General features: G+C 36.2%; 3 protein-coding genes and 1 long non-coding RNA gene across 4 annotated transcripts; 2 read left to right on the forward strand and 2 right to left on the reverse strand.

Annotated features, from left to right (window-relative positions):
• Positions 1-1,737: 1,737 nt before the first annotated feature.
• On the reverse strand, positions 1,738-2,565 carry LOC18424305 (uncharacterized). Its single transcript, XM_006828894.2, has one exon. The coding sequence runs from the start codon at positions 2,563-2,565 to the stop codon at positions 1,738-1,740; it is 828 nt and encodes a 275-aa protein (XP_006828957.2).
• A 13,080-nt stretch (positions 2,566-15,645) lies between these two features.
• Positions 15,646-16,227, forward strand: LOC148780376 (uncharacterized). The gene has a single exon (XM_088845987.1). It carries the CDS (start codon positions 15,646-15,648, stop codon positions 16,225-16,227), a length of 582 nt encoding a protein of 193 aa, XP_088702113.1.
• A 1,030-nt stretch (positions 16,228-17,257) lies between these two features.
• Positions 17,258-20,509, reverse strand: LOC148780377 (uncharacterized). The gene is made up of 2 exons (XR_016040014.1): positions 19,931-20,509; positions 17,258-19,102 (listed from the first exon to the last, which is right to left on the reverse strand). It is a non-coding gene; the product is annotated as an uncharacterized LOC148780377 (long non-coding RNA).
• A 361-nt stretch (positions 20,510-20,870) lies between these two features.
• On the forward strand, positions 20,871-21,532 carry LOC18424308 (uncharacterized). The gene is made up of 2 exons (XM_011630781.1): positions 20,871-21,236; positions 21,326-21,532. Exons 1-2 carry the CDS (start codon positions 20,871-20,873, stop codon positions 21,530-21,532), a joined length of 573 nt encoding a protein of 190 aa, XP_011629083.1.
• The last annotated feature ends 658 nt before the right edge of the window (positions 21,533-22,190 follow it).

A 22,190-nucleotide genomic window follows, 5' to 3' on the forward strand; every position in this document is an offset into this window, starting at 1 on the left:
CATCTTTTTTAATAATTATCTTGCGGTTTGTATAGAGCCTAGGCTATAAATAATCTAATTAGACCCTACCCTCAAATAATGTCGAAAAATGTTGTTTCAATACTATAAATCTTTATGATAGTCTTCAAATATATTCTTATCTTTATTTATAAAGTTTAATGCTTAAAAAATAGTGTATATCTATAAAAATATTGAAATTGAAGGTCTAAAAATACATTACAAAATACCCTATTTCCATAACTTGAAATCTATTTTTTTTCTCATGTCCATACATCTTGGTGTCTAGATGATCAATTTGAGGATCTTTGGGCATCAAAACAACCTCTTCTAATGGAATTTTTGAGGTAGGCTCTAATTTGATTGTTCAGAGCCTCAGTTTTATAAAAACGTTTTCCTTTCTAAAATACCTCTCGGCATAAATTGATTTTTGCAATACATTTTTTTACTATATTTTTAATCTTATTTGGATGTATTTTGTTTAATTATACTTTAAACATATACTCCATATTATTTGAATTTTTTTTTCATTTTTAAAATCTTTTTTGGCCGGCCAAGACCAGCCCATGCCTAGGTTCTGTTGCAGTTCGTGTTATCTAACATTGGGTTAGACTCAAGGGTGAGGTTTATACAAGGCATCAAGCTTTAACGATTAAAGCAAAGCGTGCCTCTAAATTATCCCCAAATATACAAACCCTTGCGATAACATTAAAAATGTTTCAACCACTCCTACTTAAGAAATTTGGAACTGTAGATCAAATAGATATATAAACAAAATAATTTTTTTAAAAATAACCGGTTCAGATAATGCATTATGAGATGCATTATTTTTAGGACTTGAAATCTTTTTCTTTCTTCGTATTCATACATTATGTGGACTTAAATTTTTTAAGTACACTGAGTTGTACATACGATTCACAGGAGCTCGGCCTTGCCTGAAACTCAGCTGAGTCCGAGCGTACTCAGGCGGAGTCCCATGACACTAGCCAAATGTAACAGGTGAAATCATACTGGGGTATCTGAAGAAACTTAGACACCACTGACCCATTGTATTGTCATGGTAAACTTTAAATATGATAATCAAGTGCTGTTATGGTGAACTAGCTTGCGAATCTTGAGCACCAGCACACATTGATGACATTGATGTCTGATACCCAGTGTATATACATCACATCATTTGGATACAATTACAGCATGTCATAATGTGGAAGCACAGAAACTTAACAGAGTGATTGCCAAGGATTCTTCGAAATGCCCGAACCGGAAAACACTCTCAAATTTAAGTTATCTAGAGAAATATGAAGTAGATGTCCTGGCACGAAGTCTTTAGGAAATGATTTTCTACCTAACTTTAAATCTCAAAAAATGGTTCTTGGGGAGGTAACTTTAATCTGAGACCAAACTTTCTGATTAAACCAATCAAGAAAATATGCCTATTTTTTAGAAAATACTCCTGAACAAAGTGTTTCTAAAATGTTAATGCAGCTGAATGATTTGAACAATGATATTAGCTAGACTTAATGTCTTGAACTCCTTGAAGGGGTTGCAGTCAAGCTGAAAAATGAAAGCAAAATAAAGAAGAATACGACTTTCTCATACAAAATAAGAAAAATTACAATTTGATTGTTTCTGCTTTTACAGAGAAATACTCTTTACAGGGAAGTTAGTGGGGTTACTCAAGGACAGTCCGATAAAATGTGGACATCAAGATGCTACATGTGAGGTAAGCCTGGTGAGGTATCAATTTGTTAGAACATTGAGCACAGTGACCCTTGTTCGAATCAACCGACTACAGAAACAACCCAATATTTCCTCAATTGAACCCATCTGCTCATCCGATGAGTCCAAGAGTCTGATTACATCGTGCACGTGGTTTTCCTCTAACTTGCTAGAGGCTGCCTGCAGTTGTTGGAGAGCCATGGCCACTTTCTCCCACTCGCTAGTCTCCATGTCGTCTGTCTCTACTGACCACACTCTTGATTTAAAAAATCCAGAGATCAAACACCATTTCTTTCTCCGTTCAACGAATTTCGACATTAGCGACCGAAACAAAGAAACGGTGATAGATCTTGCTTGTTTCAACACATCCATTACCTCATGATCTTGTGCAGAGGAATGGTTATGGGCAATTACGGGTGTGCGTCCAACATGTCTCAAATTTTCCAGGCACTTGGTGAGCTCCTTGGTCATCTGTTTTCGAGAACGAGTGTAGGTGCCAATTCTAGCCTCCAACCCCGAGCGGTCTCTCCTTCGAAGCATGAATAGCACGCCTCTCTGTTCTACCCTCACCCTAGCAACCACATCCCTCATCTTGTCACACGAATCTAGCAACCTCAAATAGTCTTCAAGCAACTCGTTGACACCTTCGCTCTGTCTACAAAGCACGTCTTCAGTGAGAAGCAGACTGAGAAGGGAATCTAAGTTATCATACAGGCTTTCAAGAGCACTAAGATTTGTAGGTTGAGAACAACTTAGGGGACACACTTGTTCCTTCACTAAGCTCAAGATGGGGTTTGATCTAGAGGGCATGGTAATGGAACGAATGTGATATGGATTTGGGGAGGCCATTAATGCTCTGATCAAAAGCTTGATCTCAATTGTGAGGCATGGTAGAATGGGTCCCTCTATATGTGATGGTATATGATGGGGACAAAGGGAATTTTACACTAAAACCTAATGCATTTGGCTCCCTCAAACCTGCACCAAAATTCATGACCTAAGTTCCACCCCATACAATCTGTCCCTTGGAAATAGTAATAATCAATGCACATTGTGTTGTGTAGCCTTCCATCATCACTTTATTAAGCTTTTGTGTACAGCTGCACGAGGGTGGTGGCCCTTGTCCACCCGACCCGGCCTGGGAGAATTTAAGCCTGCTCCCCCTATTGTCTCCTTGTTTACAAATATTATCTTCAAGAATTCTCCCAATGATGCCCTCTTCTTATGTTCAACCTAATACTAGGTATTGCAAACTATTTCACCCTATTCATTAACTAAATAGATGAAAATGAGTTTGTTTTACGAATATGATATAGACTCATGGTTAAAAACAAATAAGAAATATAAGCGCATATCCCTCTATTATTTAAAAAATTCGCCTTAAAATTTGTTTATGTTCATATCCCTTCTTTTTCGAGTTTTTTTTTTTACCCAACTGCCCTGACTAATAATGGAAGCCCAAAATTTAATTTGTTTATTTTTTTTACTTATGAACTTACACCATAGATCAAGTTTTAGAGCTTCAAAATTCAAAGTTGGTTTTTGTTAGCATAAAGTTGATTTGATCTTCTTATTCTTATTATAATATCTTCTTATTGTTTTATGCATGTATGATTTTGAATATTCCATCAAAATGCGAGTACAATAAATCATACGATGCATGCATGTATGGGTTTCATAATGTAAAGAAGATCAAATCAACTGCATACCTTGAAGGGTCGTTTGGATACCTGAAAATATATTGTCTGTGAAATATATTACTGGCATAATACATTACTGCGTAATATATTACCTACAAATGGATTGTTACTGTTTAGGTTGTATTTAGTTGCAACCTGGGAAATATATTGCTACTATTTGGCTATGTCCGAAAGAAATATGAGAAATACATTATCAATATTTTACCAGCATTTGCCTATAAACTATCATTTCTTTCTTTTTTGTCACAAAATTCTATTGAAATGTAGAATTATATGTGAAATACATCACTGGCGTAATACATTACTGTGTATAGTGATTGATTGTTACTGTTTGGGTAGTATTTAGATGTAACCTAGGAAATACATGGCTACTGTTTCACTATATCTGGAAGAAATATGATAAATGCATTACAATATTTTACCAGCACTTACCTATAAACTATCATTTATTTCTTTTTTGTCACAAAGTTCCACTAAAATGTAGAATTAAAATCATCATCACACCATTCCAAAATATATTTTTTAATAATAACTTCATCACCATTCCAAAAATATTTTCTAATAATAACTTGTATTATTCTAAAGTCATCATCACACTATTCTAAAAAGATTTTTTAATAATAACATCATTACCATTTAAAAAAAAAATTCTAATAATAACTTGTGCCATTATAAAGTCATCATCACACCATTTCCTACTTATTTTGCATGCCTTTGGCACTTACTTGAAATCACATGTCTTCTAAACTGATTAGGTTTCAACATGATAAGTCATTAAAATAATATGTTTTTATTGTGACAAGCCTTATTGTTATTTATTTTTTATAGAAGTCTTTCAAACGTCTCTCTATATAATTTCAAATAAGCAATACATTTATGGTACCAAATTCAAAATCTTTATGGTACAACTTAAAAAATCGAAAGAAGTTTGATCAGTAAACTAGAAGGTTTGGTAATTGTAGTAGAAAATTTTGAGGTATTATTTCAATTGAGCTTTTACTAATCTCTTATGAAGATTATGTTGTATGAAATTTTTTATTATGATTGTATCGTGTAATTTCTCATTGATTATCAATTATTATTTTTATTAATTTTGTTTTATAAGAGATTTGATGGCTTGAGATGAGGGCAACAACCCAAATTGGGGATAGAGGGATGTAAAAATAGATGTCTAGTAGAATATAGATATGGACGTGTGCAAGATTTACAAGCATTTATAGATGGAGTTGTGAGAGAAAGTAGAAATGGATGTGTAGCAGAGTATAGATATGGATGTACGCAAGATTTACAAGCACTTATAAATGGAGTTGAGAGAGAAAGTAGAAATAGATGTGTGCAAGAGAGAGTGTAAATGGCAGGAGAATGGATGTGCACAAGAGAAGAGATAAAAATGGATGTGTGCAAGAGAGAGTGTAATTGACAGGAGAATGGATATGTACAAGAGAAGAGAGAGAGAATGATGGAGAGAATGATGTGAGATAGAGGATTTATTCAATAAAGAGAAACGAGTAGTTAGATTACTTGTACGAGCTTAATAATAGATTTTACGTATTTTGAAAAATATTGTGTAATTTATTTCTATTTTCTTACGTATCCAAACATGATAAATCTCATATATCCTTGTAATATGTTTCTCTATAATTGATTTTCAAATACCCAAACCACCCCTAAATGTTGATTTGAAATAGAGAACAAAAATAAGGTTTGTACGGAGGGGTAACTACATCAATGACGTTTATGACGGCCATTAGATGGGCAATGGCTGTATAGCTGTTACATTATGTAATGTTGATAGTGATAAACCCCTTCTAATAATGAGTGGTTTGTTTGCGAGGTAATATACCTTAATAACAGGTGTAACACCCCACATACTAGTGTTATCATGTTGTCGTTTTTTTTCTCACGGCTAACACCACTCCACCAATATTTTCAAAATGCTAACTTTTATTTTAATTAAAAAAATGGGTAGGGCATGTCTTTCTTACTGAAATGCCAAAAACAAAAAAAACACGTGTAACACCAAATGTAACGGGTTTGAATGAGTTGGATGGCAAGAGCATCATGTCAATCAACGATCGTTATTACCTTCGAAGAGAATTCTATGATAGCCATTATTATTTAGGGCACACCTCTATAGTATAGAATAGTGGGTGACTCAAAATGTTGAAGAAAACCGTATTTTTGTCCATTATAGCTTCTCATGATATATGCTAGGATTTAAGAAAAATTTGGCGTGAATTATTATTTCTAAAAGGGCCCCGTTATTTTTGTTGTAATGGTACTATTTATAGATGGGAATATTCAGTCAAAAAATAACGTGCTCAACATCCATTTTAATGGCATTATATTTGTTATTTTTGAAATAACAATGTTATTGTGTTGCTATTTTAATTATTATTGAGCCTTGTATACTATGCTCCTTCGGAAGTATAACTCACTTCTGCTCCATCGGCCAAAAGACCTACTTGAGAGATTTTTTTAATTTAAAATTTTAGGAACCACCTAAGAATTTCTAGATGATCATTCTAAAAAAGAAAAAAACTTGAAATATAAGTTTTTAACACTTATATATTTTACCGCCTAAAAATTGGATGATCTCTATTTAGTCTCAAGAAATTATTATTTTCAAGTGCAACGCACAATTAGAAATTTTTTTTTATTGAGGTTAATCTATGGGTTGGAAAGATTATATCCCCAAAATTTGGGTTGTGAAATTAATTATAGGTAGCTTTTATCCAAGGGAGTACATGGACAGTTTACTCCCTTGGGAGTATAATATATTTTGGCATTATTATTTATCTTTTGGGAAATTTATGCTCGTTGCCCCCAAAGTTCTGAGTATTTAGAAAATGCCCTCAAATTCTTGCATATTACATCATACCTTCTTTTTTTGAATACTTAAATTACCATTGTTTATTTCAGGTTTGGATATTGAAGATTCGAAAAGAATTCTTTTAAATTATGACTCAAGACATTCAATTGTCATTTACATTTTTATTACTTTGGCTTCAAAACTCGAAGTTATTACATAAGTCATAACCTCGGATTTCGAAGTTTCGAATAGGGGTATCTTAGGAAAAAAATAAAAATTCATGAAAGAGGGTGCAGATGTTAAATACAACATTTCAAAAGAAACTTTTGAGTAACGTAAGTTTAAGGAGGCGGAGGCGTATGCGCAAAGGGACCTTATAAAATATGCGACCGCCCTAGACCGCAAGGGACTCTGGACCAGGACAGACTTATGCCCACATGGACTATTTGTAGTTGTCTACTTATTTTAATGTTCGGTTGGGCACATGTAAAACTGTCCATTTATGTCCATTGGATGGTGCAACCACCTCTTAGCATGCACGAGTGTAACAATTTTTTTGTATTTGTGTAGATTATAGTGCATTAGGGATTATAAATGTGTACAAAAAATATGAAAATACTTATATGAGATTAATTATTTAACATTAGGAAAAGTGGTCGGTGAGTTGGCCTACTCACACTATTTTTGTGCTGTCTCCCTACAAAATAGATTTCAAAGATTCACCGAAAAGGGAAGGGATTGGGGATCTAAAGCCTAAAACTTATGAATCAAGCTTTAATTGCGAAATGGTGGTGGCATGCATTGAAACAAAAGGATTATCTATGGAAGAAGGTTCTTATTGCAAAATATAGACAGGATCCTTTAAGCCATTTCATTGCTAGGGGACGAAGTCATGTAAGATGTATGGAAATCGATAAGCTCTATGAGAAGGTTTATAATGGGTCTTATTAGTTGGAATATGGCCAAAGGGGATAAGGTTCTGAAAATCAAAGGTGCACCACGAATGAACCCTTGAAATTTGAATATCCAGATTTGTCTATGAGATGTGCAAATGATCTAGCTAGGGTAAATGAGGTTGGTGAGTTATGTGGCGACTCTTATTTTTGGGAATATCACATTCCGGTATAATCTTGTTCCTGTGGTGGTGTCTGATCAAATTGCTCATCTTCTCCATCGATTTGGTAAGGTATATATCTCTCCAACGCCAAGTAATGAGGCTGTTTGGGAGCTTGAGATAGAAAGTTCTCGGTAAGGTCTACTTATGCGTTGGTATTCCATGATTGAATTAGGTGGACTCAGCTGGAGCTGAATGATATTTGGAAATGAAAGTTTCCATTAAAATTTCTATTAATGATGAATTGTTGTTTCTTTTATTTAGTAACTCGTCTCTGTGGAAATTTTATGTAGGCTTCGACATCATGTTGCAAGTTTTTGGATAAGGCACGGATACCACTGATAATTGAAAGGACATACTTTCTTTTTTGAAGAAATAAACACAAACACATTCACAGGTTACGTCTCACTTCAATACATGGAGCCCATGTATATAGGCATTTATAACAAAACTATCCACTACCTACGTGTTGGATAACTACCTATTACTTATGTGAATAGAGAGATAACTTCCCTAACTACCCATTCATTCCCTTTTACATAGAGAGATAAAAATAACTTTTTACTATCTTAACTACCCCTACGTTCCTATTTTTTTTATCATTTTTAACACTGCCCTTGATGCAAAATTTCTATCTTTTTTCTCTTAAATTTTTCTTACTTTTAATTTCTTCTTCTTGCTTCTTTTTCTTCTACTTTTATTTATTTTTTTCTTCTTCTTCTACTTGCTTCTTGTTGCTTCTTGCTTTTGCTTCTTTTTTTTTTTTTTTGGGTTCTTGATCTTCTACTTGCTTCTTACTTTTGCTTCTTCTTCTTTCTTCTGTCTTCTTACTTCTTCTTGTTTTTATTCCTTTCTTCTTCTTTTTTTTTTTTTAAAAGCACATTTCTTTTTTCTTTTTCATGCATTCTCATGGTATCATTCTAGGACTTCAATATCTTGTTTTTCTAAGCACAAATTTTTTTTTTATGCCTTCTCATTAGGCATCCCGTGCCTTTTCATGGCATCATCATGCCTTTCCATGGCATGACAAACTAAGATTGCGATGTCCTGTTTTCATTTTTTCAAAATTTATTTTTCCTATTCCTACATTAGGTATGGATTTCCTGTCATGTCTTTCCATGGCACGATGTACCAGGACACTGGACTGCGGTGTCTTGTTTTTCTTCTTTCCCAAAAAATCATTTTTGATTTTTCCTATACCTACATAGGCATGGATTTCCCATGAGGACTACTCATATCCCCCTTTTAAAATTTCTGTTTTTTTTTTTTTTTTTAAATCTCTTTTTTTGAAAACTTTTGCAAATATACGATATCAAGAGCTCTCCAATTTTGTTTTCCCCTTTTTTTTAAAAAAAATCTCCATCTTCTTTTCCAAGAACATCACATTCGAATTTATTTATTTTTATTGCAAATCACCTAACTTTTTAATCAAAATATTTTTTTTTTGTTTTTTTTTAATCACCGCATTTTTTTTAAGAGAAAACAAATTCAACTTTGAAAATTGGAATTAATAGTTGAAAAATATTTTGACTACTATGATGTGCCATATGGGATAAAGTAAGAAATTAAATAAAGATATTTAAATTTTTATCATATTTTCCTTGAATTTTGTTTCTGATGTGTTCGATTAAATTTCCACACCAACTTCTTTGGCAACCTGTAATCTCCTTTATATCCATTTTTTTTTTTGCAACCTGGGTTCTTTAATGCTTGTCCTTTTTTCACAAGGCTTTCCATGCCAATGCCTATGTTTCCCTCTTTTTTTCTTTTTTCTTTGTTTTTTTTTTTCATGGGCTTTCTACATCAATATGTCTTTGGCAATCTGGCTCTTCACAACCTCTAATTGATACTTATCCTCTTTTTTTTTCCACAACATAGTGGGTTTTTTTTTTTTTTTCTTCTTCACATGGGCTTTTCACGCAATGCCTATCTTTGGCAACCTGGCTCTTAACAGGATACTTATTTTCTCTTCTTTTTTCCTTTTTTTTTTGCACAACCTGGGTTCTGTGGGTTATGGACTCACCATGCTTTCGTTTCACAATCTGAGCTCTCTTCACACCTTGAGCTCTTCACAACCTAGGATCTTCACAACTTGGGCTCTCTTCACAAGCTGAGCTCTGATATCAAGTTAAAATTTTACGTAGGCTTTGACATCATGTTGCACGTTTTTTGGATAAAGCACGGATACCACTGATAATTGAAAACGCGCACTTACTTTCTTTCTTGGAGAGAGAAATACACACATTCATAGTTACACACCATTAAATATTGGTTGCCTCCATAAGTTGTTTATAACTACAACCACATACACACCTCACTTCAATACATGGAGCTCATATATATAGGCATTTACAACAAAACTTCCCACAACCGACTTGTTAGATAACTACCCATTACCTACGTAAGAGATAACTTCCCATTATCTTAACTACTCATATATTCCCTTTTACATTGAGAGACAGAGATAACTTCCCACTATCTTTAACTACCCCTACATTCTTATTTTTTTACATCTTCTTTAACACTCTCACTTGATGAAAAATTTCTTTCTTTTTGTGGTTTACATAATTTGGCCATGTCTATTTAGACAAGGCCAAGTTACTCACTTCAGCCAGAAGCTGAGTACTTTGGCCGATGTGAGCTTTAAAACCTTGATTTCAAGTATCTAAGAACCGTCTGTCCAGTTACACACACACATATAGAACTCAACTCGTGCCTCGGCCCTACCATGTGTTGACACACTTGACAAGTAATAGGCATTTCAATAATTAGAAAAATAAAAAAAAATAGAAACGTGGGGGGAGGATTTTTGGCTACATGTTGAGGATAGAAAGAGTGCTTTGGGCATGTGGCTTTCCTTTGGCCATCTCTCTCTCTCTTGCATAGTAGTATAATACAACCATATCTCTAGAAAACTATTTTTTTGGCATTTGTATGACCCCAAATTTTGCACACACATTGTCTTCATCCTTATAATCAATCTTAGGAAAAAAAATGATTCAATTTACACCTTAGATATGGTCAAAATTGGTACCCTCAAACAATGATTCTCAACCATCCATTTAGTGAAATTTATGATCTAGGCCTTAACAAATTCAAGATCACTTTTTTCTTTTTTAGTATTGCTAATCTAATGATGATAATGCTATATAAAGTTTTGGGAATAAAAAAATTCTTTTGAGGCCTATATCTAATCATCTCATTAAATTAGACGGCGTATATCAATTGGGCTAGAAAAACACTGTTTATAGCGTTTTTTTTGAAATTTTCTTTTTCACTAAATTTTCTCATGTCCATGCATCTTGCGGTTAAGTGATCAATTTGAGTATTTTTAAGCATCAAAATAATTTCTTCTAGTGAAATTTTTGAGGTGCGCCTATTTTTTATTATTTTGGGCCTTACCCTTACATAAACTTTTGAGAAAATATCTCTTTATCCTCTATTTTTGATCTTTATATCTCTTGAGACCCAATAATTGATAATATTACTGGTAAGCAAAAGATCTCCATTTTTTCTATCTCACGACCCCCTAAACCCTTTTGACCATGAATTTTTTATCCAAACAAAAACTAAAATGACACCCTTTATGCTTTTGTTTTCCTTTCACGATTCTTTCAAAGCACCTCTCTTTTTGTTTTTTGACAAATATTCTTTACTTTATTTATAAAATCTACTAAAAAAAATTACATAAGAAGAGATAGTTAGAGGGGACAAAGATGCCCTCCCTTTAGCCAGAAAGTCCGACAAAGAATTTGCCTCACGAAATACATGACAAAAAAAAATAAAAAATGAAGTCACCAGATCCATAATCCGCAACCAGTTATACCTTAGTTCTCATGGAATACACTGCTCCTTCTTGTACCGATTAATTATGTTCATTGAATCTCTTTCAATAATACATCTATTCTCGATGTTTCTAGAAATACAAATTTTTAGCTCTTGCAACAAAGCCAATAACTCCGATCGGTTAGCCATTGCTATACCAATAGGGCCAGCATATGAGAAGATGACATCTCCAGTCTCGCACCACACCCCCAATGCCTGTTAAACCTGGATCCCCCAAAGAGCTCCCATCAAAATTTAACTTAAATCTCCCACTCTTTGGTGCCACTTAAATACTTATTGGTCTCATCTTTACTCTACCCATCAAAAACAAATTTGGCAAATTCAACAGAACATCCATTTCCCCCAACTTTCTTTAGTAACTAAGAGCCAAGACCAAATAGACACTATGACGTTACTAAGTAGTCTATCAAAAGATAAACTTTCTTTCTATTTCTTTCTTTCCATAATTCCGGTAGAATAACCCCTTTTATTTGTCACACTAAAATACCCTTAAAAAATAAATAATTAAAAATTAATAAATAATTAAAAGCTAACTCTAATGCTAAACCTATCCCAAAGCAATGAACATTAATCTAAATAACCTAAATAACCAATACCGGATTCTTGAATCAATGTAGAGTGCTCTCCAGATTCCTTATCATTAAAAATTTAACCCCCTTAATCAAATTATCCACTTTCAAAATAAGGCACCGCTCTCAAAATTCTACGTGTCTCTATTACCAAAGTTGCTCTCTCTCTCTCTCTCTAAAAAACCCACATATCGGATCTGATACACTTGAAAACTAGTGGTTTCAGTATTGATTTCCTCTCTCTCACTCTATCCAGAAAGCATCCACCAACTTCAGGTGAGCTCAAGGCAGATTTACATAGAAACCAGGGGAAGGAAACAATCCTCAAAAAACCTAACGCCAAGAATCTCAAGAGGAGCTTCACCAGAAGTTCAAGACAAACATATACAAGAAGAGAGAGAAGAAAGGGAAGAGAGAGAAGAAAGGGAAGAGAAAGAAGAAGAAGTTTTGAAACATCAAAACAATGGTTGCAGCATTGAGCTGAGCTTAACTGACACTTATTTCCCGCCTTCTTCCTCTTCTGCTCTCTCTGAGAGAGCAGAGACATAAGAAAACCAATATCAAAAAACACCCATGATCAAAACCAATAGGCACCCTGCTATTTTACAGCTTCTAGCGTGTGGATCTATGGCGATGAAAACCCATCAAATGAAAAAGGGGAGAAACCTCTTTCAACCCATTAAAAACTAAAGCTTACACAAAAGGGTGGTTTGTAAAACCGCTGCAAAAAATGCAGTTTTAGATGAAGATCTTTATTATTTGCCTGAAAACTTGCGATTTAGGCCCCTCAACCTGAATAGAGAGAGTATTTTAGTAGGAGTATTGTGGAGAGGGCGCAGGAAAACCAGGACTCTGGGGAGTTGTCCTCTCTCAAGAAATCGTCTTCCTACAACGAGGAGCGGTCAGTTTCCTGTTCTTTCTCTCTCTAATTCTTGTTTCCTCTTTCTTCCCTTTTGTCTCCTCTCTCTCCTAAGCATTCTTCTATTACTTCGCAGCTGCTCTGTTGTATTTTTTGTCGTTCTTTCTCGAAATGATTCATGGTTTCTCTCTCATCCCTTTACTTCATCTCTCAAGAAATTTGCCATTTAATTTTCCAAGAAATTTTCCTTAAACTTCTGTTTCAGTCTCCGTGATTCTCTCGATTTAATTTCATCTCTCTTACTGTTTGTTTTCTCTCTCTTATCTGTGGTTTTGAGAGAGAGAGAGGAGAGAGACGATGTAGATAGATGAACACTACAACTTTCGCTATTAGTGAGAGAAATGAAATTGTCGTTCTTTCTCGAAATGATTCATGGTTAGAGAAATGAAATTGTCGTTCTTTCTCGAAATGATTCATGGTTTCTCTCTCATCCCTTTATTTCATCTCTCAAGAAATTTGCTACCCAAGAAATTTTCCTTAAACTTCTGTTTCAGTCTCCGTGATTCTCTCGATTTAATTTCATCTCTCTTACTGTTTGTTTTCTCTCTCTTATCTGTGGTTTTTTGAGAGAGAGAGGAGAGAGACGATGTAGAGAGATGAACACTACAACTTTCGCTATTAGTGAGAGAAATGAAATTTTGAGAGAGAGAGGTATTTGAGAAAAACGTGAAAGTAAAACAAAAGTGTTATTGTAGTTTTTGTTTGGCCAAAAATTCAATCCAAGGGGTTGCGCTTGGCCAAAAATTCAATCCAAGGGTTACGAGATATAAAAAATAGAAATATTTTGTTTATAAGTAATATTTTTAATTATCTGATTTAAAAAATTTATGGTTAGAAAAGTTGGAGACATATAGTTTCAATCATAGACTATTTTCAATTATTGACTATCAAGAGATAAGAATTAAAAATAAAAAATAGGGATAAAAATTAAAAATAAAAAATAAGTAGATATTTTCCCCAAACTTTTCCCACCCTAATTTCAGCAAACCATGTATTGTCTGGAAAAATTCAAAATTTGGGAGCAATGGTATAGTGTCGTCTTTGCAAGACAACCTCACTGTAAAAGGTGAACAAAAAAAAGTTTACGTTTAATGAGATGACAACATTTAATTGAATGTTGTAAAATTTTTTAGTTTGTAATACAAAGTGGCTTTGAAGGACCACATTGTACTCTTGCTTCATTTACTAAAATGTAATTTATTATTTAAAACTTTTCAACCTATTTTAGAATGAGAAATGATCCAATATGACCCACCTCCATCCATGTGTGTAGGATCCCAAGGGATCGCCATTAAATTTGACATAGATCTATAAAAAAGTCAAATTTTACACTCATATAATAATTTTTCTAAAAATCCTTGCTAACTGTAATGGTAATCCTTTGGGGTTCTATGCACATGGATTGTGGGAGGGTTAAGATCATTACTTTTTTAGTAGAAAGAAAATCAGCTTTTATTTCCTATCTAAAAAAGCATTTCATTTGATAAATCAATTACTATACTAACTTTTCTTTAAGATATAAAAATAAGTGAAGTACGAGTTCGAAACTTCAAGGTCCCGTGTCCTTTTATGTAAAAGATCCATTCGGAACGTCAAGTTTTAAACATGTTAATTTGCAAGAAAATTGGTTCAAATATAAAATTCTCAACCAATCTCTCAATAGAAAAAGGAGGACCCAGTTTGGACTTGAAGTTTCAAACCCATAGTATTTTGAAAAAGTCCAAAATTCAAAAAAAAAGCACGATTGTAAGTTGTAAAAAATCAATGACAATTTTTAAGCCACAAATTATTTGAAATATTTACAAAATTTTCCCAAATAATAAAAGACCTCACTTACACACCCAAGAAATAGGAGTGGCAATGGGCAAGGAAGGCTGGCTATAGAAATGGGCACAATTTATTTGGCCCAAGGGCTAGCCCAAGCTTCAAAATCTAAGCCCAATGTCTATATCTAGGCTTGGCCTGGACCATAGCCTGGGCCAAGGCTCATGGCCCATGGGGTTTTTTTCATTTTTTCTTCATCAAATAAAAAAGACAGAAAGAAAGACTAAAAAGAAAAAAAAAAAAAGAAAAAGATTCGGTATCCTAGGGCCTCATCTGGCCCGGCCCGGCCACATTAATAAGGCCCGGCTGGCTGAGGTAGCCAAAGAATAGGGCCAGGCCTAGCACTGACGCATTAGGTCTGGTCTGGGCAGGGCAGGGCAGGCCAGGCTTGGCCAAGCCGCAAGGTTCTTGGGCCAGCCTTAACAAGATATAAATGATTAGAGCGGTCTTTCATCAGCCAAATGGATGGATCTTCCCTATCCTCTCATTTGTTCAATTCTACCCTATTAAGGAAGCAAAGAGCATCTAGTGAGTTGACAGCAAATCTGGATCATATGTCTCCACCATTACCTGAAGCATAACAGCCTAAGCACCTGATCTCTAATAATTTGTTTGCTACTTCAAGTGAAGGATTACTTAAAAGGCTAAATGCTGGGTTGAGGGCAACCGAGCCACTCGTGGAACCCACTTAAATAACTACACTATGCATCATCAGCTGCAGTGCTAGGAGACAAGCAGATCCCTCTTCTATGGGATAACCAAAATGTGAAAACAATATGCCTTAAAAAATGAAAAGAAAAAGATTGCACATGTTCTGGTTCCTTTCCCATGGTCTCTCCACCTTAGACTTGTATAAGAGGCAGACCTCACATGTTCAATCCCCAAGCCTGAGGTTGGATCAGAGTCCTTGAGTTACAACAATGGATGCCTCAATTTCATACCATGTCCGTTCCCTCAGCTTGCCCTCTGGATCTCACACCGTCTCGCACCAATTGACCGAGAAGGTCATCCACATTAGCAAGTGTGAATCAAATCCTCAATGCTTTGTTGATTCTCTCGCTAACTTGTACAACGATTTGGATGGACTTCTTCAATTGCAACTTTCCCGAGAAGCCCTCCATTGAGATGATAAGTTTGTTAGCGAGATGCTCGATGACACACTTAAATTGCTTGATGTCTGTAGCAGGATGAGAGAAGCTATATCCTGCTTTGGAGAGCAACATCGAGGCCTCCTATCCACTCTCCTTAGAAGGGGTTACATTGGTTTGGATTGCCAAATTGGGGTCTACATCTCAGCCCAACAGAATGTGGCCAACGTTTCGGCCAAATGCCTTGGCACATTGAGGAAAGACCACAAGACACACCAACAACAATCCACTCAAGACAATGATGTCTTGTGTGCATTGAGACAACTTGGATCTATCACCAATTTGGTGTGTGAATCACTCCTATCAGGATTCACTGCACCAAGGAGACAAGAATCGATCATCTCCTTCATTTTAAAGCCCAAGTTGCAACAGCCTAATGGGCAGTGGGAGAGTACTACAGTCGCTCTCAATATCCTGTGCACCAGCTCCAGCAAGGTTGATGAGTTGTATGTGAAGGATGCCCAAAAACAACCAGAAACATTGGATGATTGCATGAACAACATTGATGATCAGTTGGGGTGCAGCAGCAGTCACCTGATTCGAACCCGTGTTACCCTCCTTAACATTCTAACAGAATAACCCTCTTCTATGAACTCCAATTTTGAGCTCGGGGCATCCGCTTTTTCTAGGATCTACCCCAGTAGCTTGTAATTATTATGCCTTGTACAAGACACTATACTTTAAAGACGATAAATTGTCATACATTCATTTCTTTGGTACCTCACCTATGTTTTCACCTGATAATGCAATTTAAAGTCCATGCCTCTAGTGGTTCAGCTGTTTGCATTGAATACCCATAAGGATCATCCTATTTTGCTGTGATAAAAAAAAATGATGAAACCTTTTTTTTTTGGGTAGATTAGTGGGGATTACATGCCCCTACCCATTTTTGGAAGTTGTCAAAACTTTTATTGCGTTAGTGAGAATGGACGCCGTGAACTTCACCTGTGCATGCCTTTAGTGGTTCAGCTGTTTGCATTCAATACCCATAAGGATCATCCTATTTTGCTATGATAAAAAAAAAGAGGAAACCTGTTTTTTTTTTTGGGTAGATTAGTGTGGATTACATGCCCCTATCCATTTTTGGAAGTTGTTAGAACTTTTATTGCGTTAGTGAGAATGGATGTCGTGACCTTCAACTGTGTGTGTATGTGCATGCATTATTTGATAATTCTTTAATGATTTTTCATCAATGTGTTTTAGCATAAAGGCACCTTCAACTATATGTGTGTGGGTAACTTGTTGTGGACACTTTTGTTAGTTATTGCCAACAACTTCAGATTAGTCTTCTCCTTGGTCGATGCCAGAACTAGTAATCTTGAATAACTGCGGAGAAAAAGGATTGTATACAATGAGATCATTTGCCTTTGATACAAGGAGGTCACAATTACTTATACCATCCGATGTCAAATCTGATAGCTTGGATGTATCACAAAGTTAAAGAAATTTCCTTTTCAATTTTGAGCTTAGTCAATGGAATAAAGGCAACCACCCAGTTTTATATCCAATGGTCAAAATTAGTTGTGAACACCTTGCACCATAGATAAGTAATTTCATTTATTTTCATTTTGTTAATCCATGTTTTAAGCACTTTTTACTTCTTAGGTTGTTTTTAGTTTTATTTGAGTTCTACTATTTTAATTTTCTTTTAATTTTTCAAGGGTTATTGGTTCTGTATGATAAGTGGGAAAATTTACTAGAACTTACCTGAGTAACTCGCCTCATGCCATGGAAAAGTACTTTTTGCCCAAGACGAGTCTGAAAACACTGATCAAAAGATTGGTTGGACAATAAAAAACAGCGAGTCGCCGAATCAGCAGTTCTGAAAATGATATAAGGCCTTGCCAGTACCCCAGGAATTAATGATTAAGGCAGTCATCAACAATATGCATGGATCTCGCCTACCTCCCGCCTACCTCCTTCTTTGTTCAAGCTTCTTTGTTCAAGTGTGGCAACACTACAGGAGGCAAAGAGCATCTCATGAACTGTGTTCCCTTAACCAAAAAGATATCAAAATCTCGCCATTATTTGTCTCCTTCATCGTCACAAGCATGACAGCCTCAGTACCTAATCTCCAACAATTTTAATGCATCTTAGACTAATGATTAAATTTAAGGCCAAATGCTGAGATAAGGGTTACCATGCCACTCGTGCAACTCAATTAAATAACAATGTTTTGAACCAAAAATGCAGCTCATTTCTGGATTCCCAGGAGACAAGCTGATCCCTCTTCATTGAGGCCCAGGGACAACCAATTTGCCTCACAAAACTATAAAAAAAAATGGTTGCACGTGTTAAGAAGGCCAGTCCTTTATTGAGAGATTCCTTTGGTCTCTCCCTTAAGACTTATATAAGAGGCAGAATCACAAGTTCAATCCCCAAGCCTGAGGTGGGATCAGAGTCCTTGAGTTGCAACAATGGATGCCCCACTCTCCTTCCATGTCCGTTCCAACAGCTTGCCTTTTGGTTCTTACCCCATCTTGCGCCAATTGAGCGAGAAGGTGCTCCGCTTTAGCAATTGTGAATCAAATCCTCAATGCCATGTCTACTTTCTCAGTAACTTGTACAATGATTTGGATGGACTTCTCCAATTGCAGCTTTCTGGAGAAGCCATACGTCATGATGATAAGTTTGTCAGCGAGATGCTCGATGACACTCTTACATTGCTAGATGCGTGCAGCAGGATGGGAGATGCTATATCCTGCTTGAGAGAGCAACATCGAGATCTACTATCTGCTTTCCGTAGAAGAGCCTATATTGGTTTGGAATGCCAAATTAGCGCTTACATCTCAGCCCAAAAGAAGATAGCGAAGATCTCAGCCAAATGCCTTTCAATTTTGCAGAAAGATCACAAGACACAACACCAACAATCTGCTGTGGACAATGAGGTGTTGTGTGCATTGAAACAAGTCAGATCGATTACAATCTTTGTGTATGAATTTCTATTATCACGATTCATTGAACCAAGGAAAAGACATTCAATCATTTCCTCGATCTTGAAACCCAAATTGCAAAAGCCAAATGGGGTGTGGGAGAGTGCAAAAGCCGCTCTCAATGCCCTCTACACCAGCTCTGGCAAGCTTGATGACTTGTGCGTGAAGGATGCCCAAAGACAACTGGAGTTATGGGACGAATGCATGACGAACATGGACAATCAGTTGGGATGCATCAGCAGTCACCTGATTCGAACCCGTGTTGCCCTCCTTAACATCCTAACCATGTAGCCCTCTCCTGTGTACTCCCAGTTTTGAGCTAGGGGCATCTGCTTTTTATAGGACTTTGCCCAGTAGCATGTGATTATGCCTTGTATACAACACTGTAATTTAAGAGATGATAATCGTCACATATTTTCTTCTGTACTACCTCACCTCTGTTTTCGCCTGATATTGCAATTCAAGTCCACACCTCTGATGGTTCATCACAATCGATAATTGCAAGTTGAAGGCATAATTATCTATGTTAAGAAAAATAAGAATATAGCATGTGTCAAGCTAAATGTCCAACATTTCATATTTCAATTCCACCACTGAGCAACCCAAAAAGCAAAAACAAGCTAAATGAAATTGAAGTCTGCTAGTTAAGAATATATAAAATGGGAATTATTGTGATTCACAAGCTGAAAATGAATTTATATGAAGTTAGTATAACAAAATAAGAAAACAGTAGACGACTGCAACATGGTCAATGTTTCCAAATAAGATTTTCAATTCTTATGCAAGAAAGGATATTCAAGTAATTCGGAGATGGATCCTTTCCTCCCTTACCCAGAATAGTTGGCTTCTTTTTGTTCATGTTTAATCTCCTTACAATTTCAAAAACAAATTGTATGCCACAATACTTGTCACACAAATATGTTACATCAACAGTCCTTGGGATTAACCGTCCATTTCTTCATTCACTCAAATGGGTGATAAACTGATAACCAAATTGAGAAGAATGGTTCATCTCCGCTCCCACCATTGATGGTCATGTTACTGGTATTGTACTGGTTTAAGAATCATGGGATAGTGTTATTGAACATGGATGAATGATACAAGCTGCTCTTGGAAATTTTAAGAAGAATGTAATGCTAAGATCAAATAGAAACACAGTACCAAATTATTTTAAAGTGATTTTATAGCCTTATTTCATATTCCAAGTATCCAAGACTACTTTGAGAAAGTAAAAAATTCAAAAACAAAAACATGAGGGTAAGTTATAAAAATTCAATGATATTTTTAAGACGCCACAAATTATTTGAAATATTTACAAAATTTTCTCAATAATAAAAGACCTAACTTACCCAAGAAATAAGAGTGGCAGTGGGCAAGGCAGGCCGGCCCTAAAAGCCCGCGCCTATACTAATTAATTTGGCCCATGGGCTGGCCCAAGCTTCAAAGTCTAAGCCCAATGTCTAGGCATTGGCTTGGCCTGGGCTAAGGGTCATGGCCCAGGGAGTTCTCTTCATTTTCTTTATGAATTGATAAAAAAAAAAAGGTTACATATCTCATGGCCTCACCCGGCCCGACCACATTAATAAGGCCTGGCTGGCCTAGGTAGCGAAGGAGTAGGACCAAGCTTGGCACAGGGACATTAGGTATCTGAAACAGGCCTGGTTTGGCCAATCCTCAAGACTGGGTCTTCGGCCAGCCCTAACAAGAAAATAAATGATTAGGTCAGCCTTCCATCAGCAGCGAAAAGTATGGATGTTCCCTATCTTCTCATTTGTTCAACACTACCATATTAATAGGAAGCAAAGAGCATCTCGTGAGTTGCATTCCCTTGACCAAAAAGGCAGCAAATCTGGACATCATATGTCTAAACATTACTGAAACATGACAGCCTCAGCACCTCATCTCTAATAATTTGTTAGCAACTTCAACTGAGGATTACTTAAAGGCTAAATGTTGGGTTGAGGGCAGTCGGGCCGCTCATGGAACCAACTTAAATAACTAAGCTTGCATCATCAGCTGCATTGCTAGGAGACAAGCAGATCCCTCTTCTATGGGACTACCAAAATGTGAAAACAATATGCCTTAAAAAATGAAAAAGCAACGATTGCACATGTTAAGAAGTCTGGTTCCTTTCCCATGGTCTCCCCCTTAGACTTATATAAGATGCAGACCTCACATGTTCAATCCCCAAGCCAGAGGTTGGATCAGAGTCCTTGAGTTACAACAATTGATGCCCCGATTTCATACCATTTCCGTTCCCTCAGCTTGCCCTCTGGATCTCACCCTGTAATGCGCCAATTGGATGGACTTCTTCAGTTACAACTTTCCCGGGAAGTCCTACGACGACATGATGAGTTTGTTAGCGAGATGCTTGATGACACTCTTAAATTGCTAGGCGTTTGCAGTAGGATGAGAGATGTTATACCCTACATTGGAGAGCAACATCGAGGCCTCCTATCCGCTCTCCGTAGGAGGGGCTACATTAGCTTGGATTGCCAAATTGGGGCCTATATCTCAGCCCAAAAGAAGATGACAAAGGTTTCGGCCCAATGCCTTGGCACATTGAAGAAAGACCACAAGCCACAACACCAACAATCTACTCAACACAATGAGGTCCTCTGTGAATTGAGGCAAGTTGGATCTATCACCACTTTGGTGTGTGTGAATCGCTCTTATCACAATTCACCGCACCAAGGAGACGAGAATCAATCATCTCCTTCTTTTTAAAGCCCAAGTTGCAACAGCCTAATGGGCAGTGGGAGAGTACAAAAGTGGCTCTCAATGCCCTCTGCACCAGCTCTGGCAAGGTTGATGACTTGCGTGTGAAGGATGCCCGAAGACAACTAGAGTCATTGGATGAATGCATAACCAACATTGATGATCAGTTTGGGTGCATCAGCAGTCACCTGATTCGAACCCGTGTTGCCCTCCTTAACATCCTAACAATATAATCCTCTCCTATGAACTCCAGTTTTTAGCTCGGGGAATCCGATTGTTATAGGATCCATCCCAGTAGCTTGTAATTATTATGCTTTGTACAGGACACTGTACTTAACAATTTGTCATATATTCATTTATTTGGTACCTCATCTCTGTCTTCACCTGATATTGCAACTTAAAATTCATTCCTCTAGTGGTTCAGTTGGTTGCATAGAATGGGCAAAAGGATCATCCTAATTAGCTATGATAAATGTGTGTCCAACCTTCTTCATAACAATATAAGTCTTTTATGAAAGAGTTGGTTATGTGCCTGACTTCTAAGACCAGGAAAGGTGTCCATAGGGAACTGAGCTTCTTGCATTCTAAAATTTTCCAATGTTGATTTCTAAGAACTCATCCATTAGAGGAATGCACGATACAACTTTTGCTATGTATTCCCAAGAGTGTACTAACACAACGCCCAGTTGTTGCGTTGTGTGCTCTAACCTCTAATTTATTAGCTGAAAAACATAGCTTGGGCTATGTGTGATAAATAGAATCACTTGTGGATCTCCCAAAAAACATTACTTGGCCAAATGCATTACAAAATACCCCTTTGCTGCACTATATCCAATTTACCATAAATACAAGATATTGTATATGCCATTCCCAAATATACAGATTACCATA

Source organism: Amborella trichopoda, chromosome 9 (assembly GCF_054954075.1).
Source record: "Amborella trichopoda isolate Santa Cruz 75 chromosome 9, AtrichopodaSantaCruz75HAP2 v2.0, whole genome shotgun sequence".
NCBI lineage: Eukaryota > Viridiplantae > Streptophyta > Magnoliopsida > Amborellales > Amborellaceae > Amborella > Amborella trichopoda.

Coding starts and splice junctions, on each gene's coding strand:
- LOC18424305 (XM_006828894.2), bottom strand. CDS start 2,565: ATGGCCTCCCCAAATCCATATCACATTCGTTCCATTACCATGCCCTCT.
- LOC148780376 (XM_088845987.1), top strand. CDS start 15,646: ATGCTCGATGACACACTTAAATTGCTTGATGTCTGTAGCAGGATGAGA.
- LOC18424308 (XM_011630781.1), top strand. CDS start 20,871: ATGCGCCAATTGGATGGACTTCTTCAGTTACAACTTTCCCGGGAAGTC. Junction 21,237..21,325: donor TTGGATCTATCACCACTTTG/GTGTGTGTGAAT, acceptor AAGTTGCAACAG/CCTAATGGGCAGTGGGAGAG.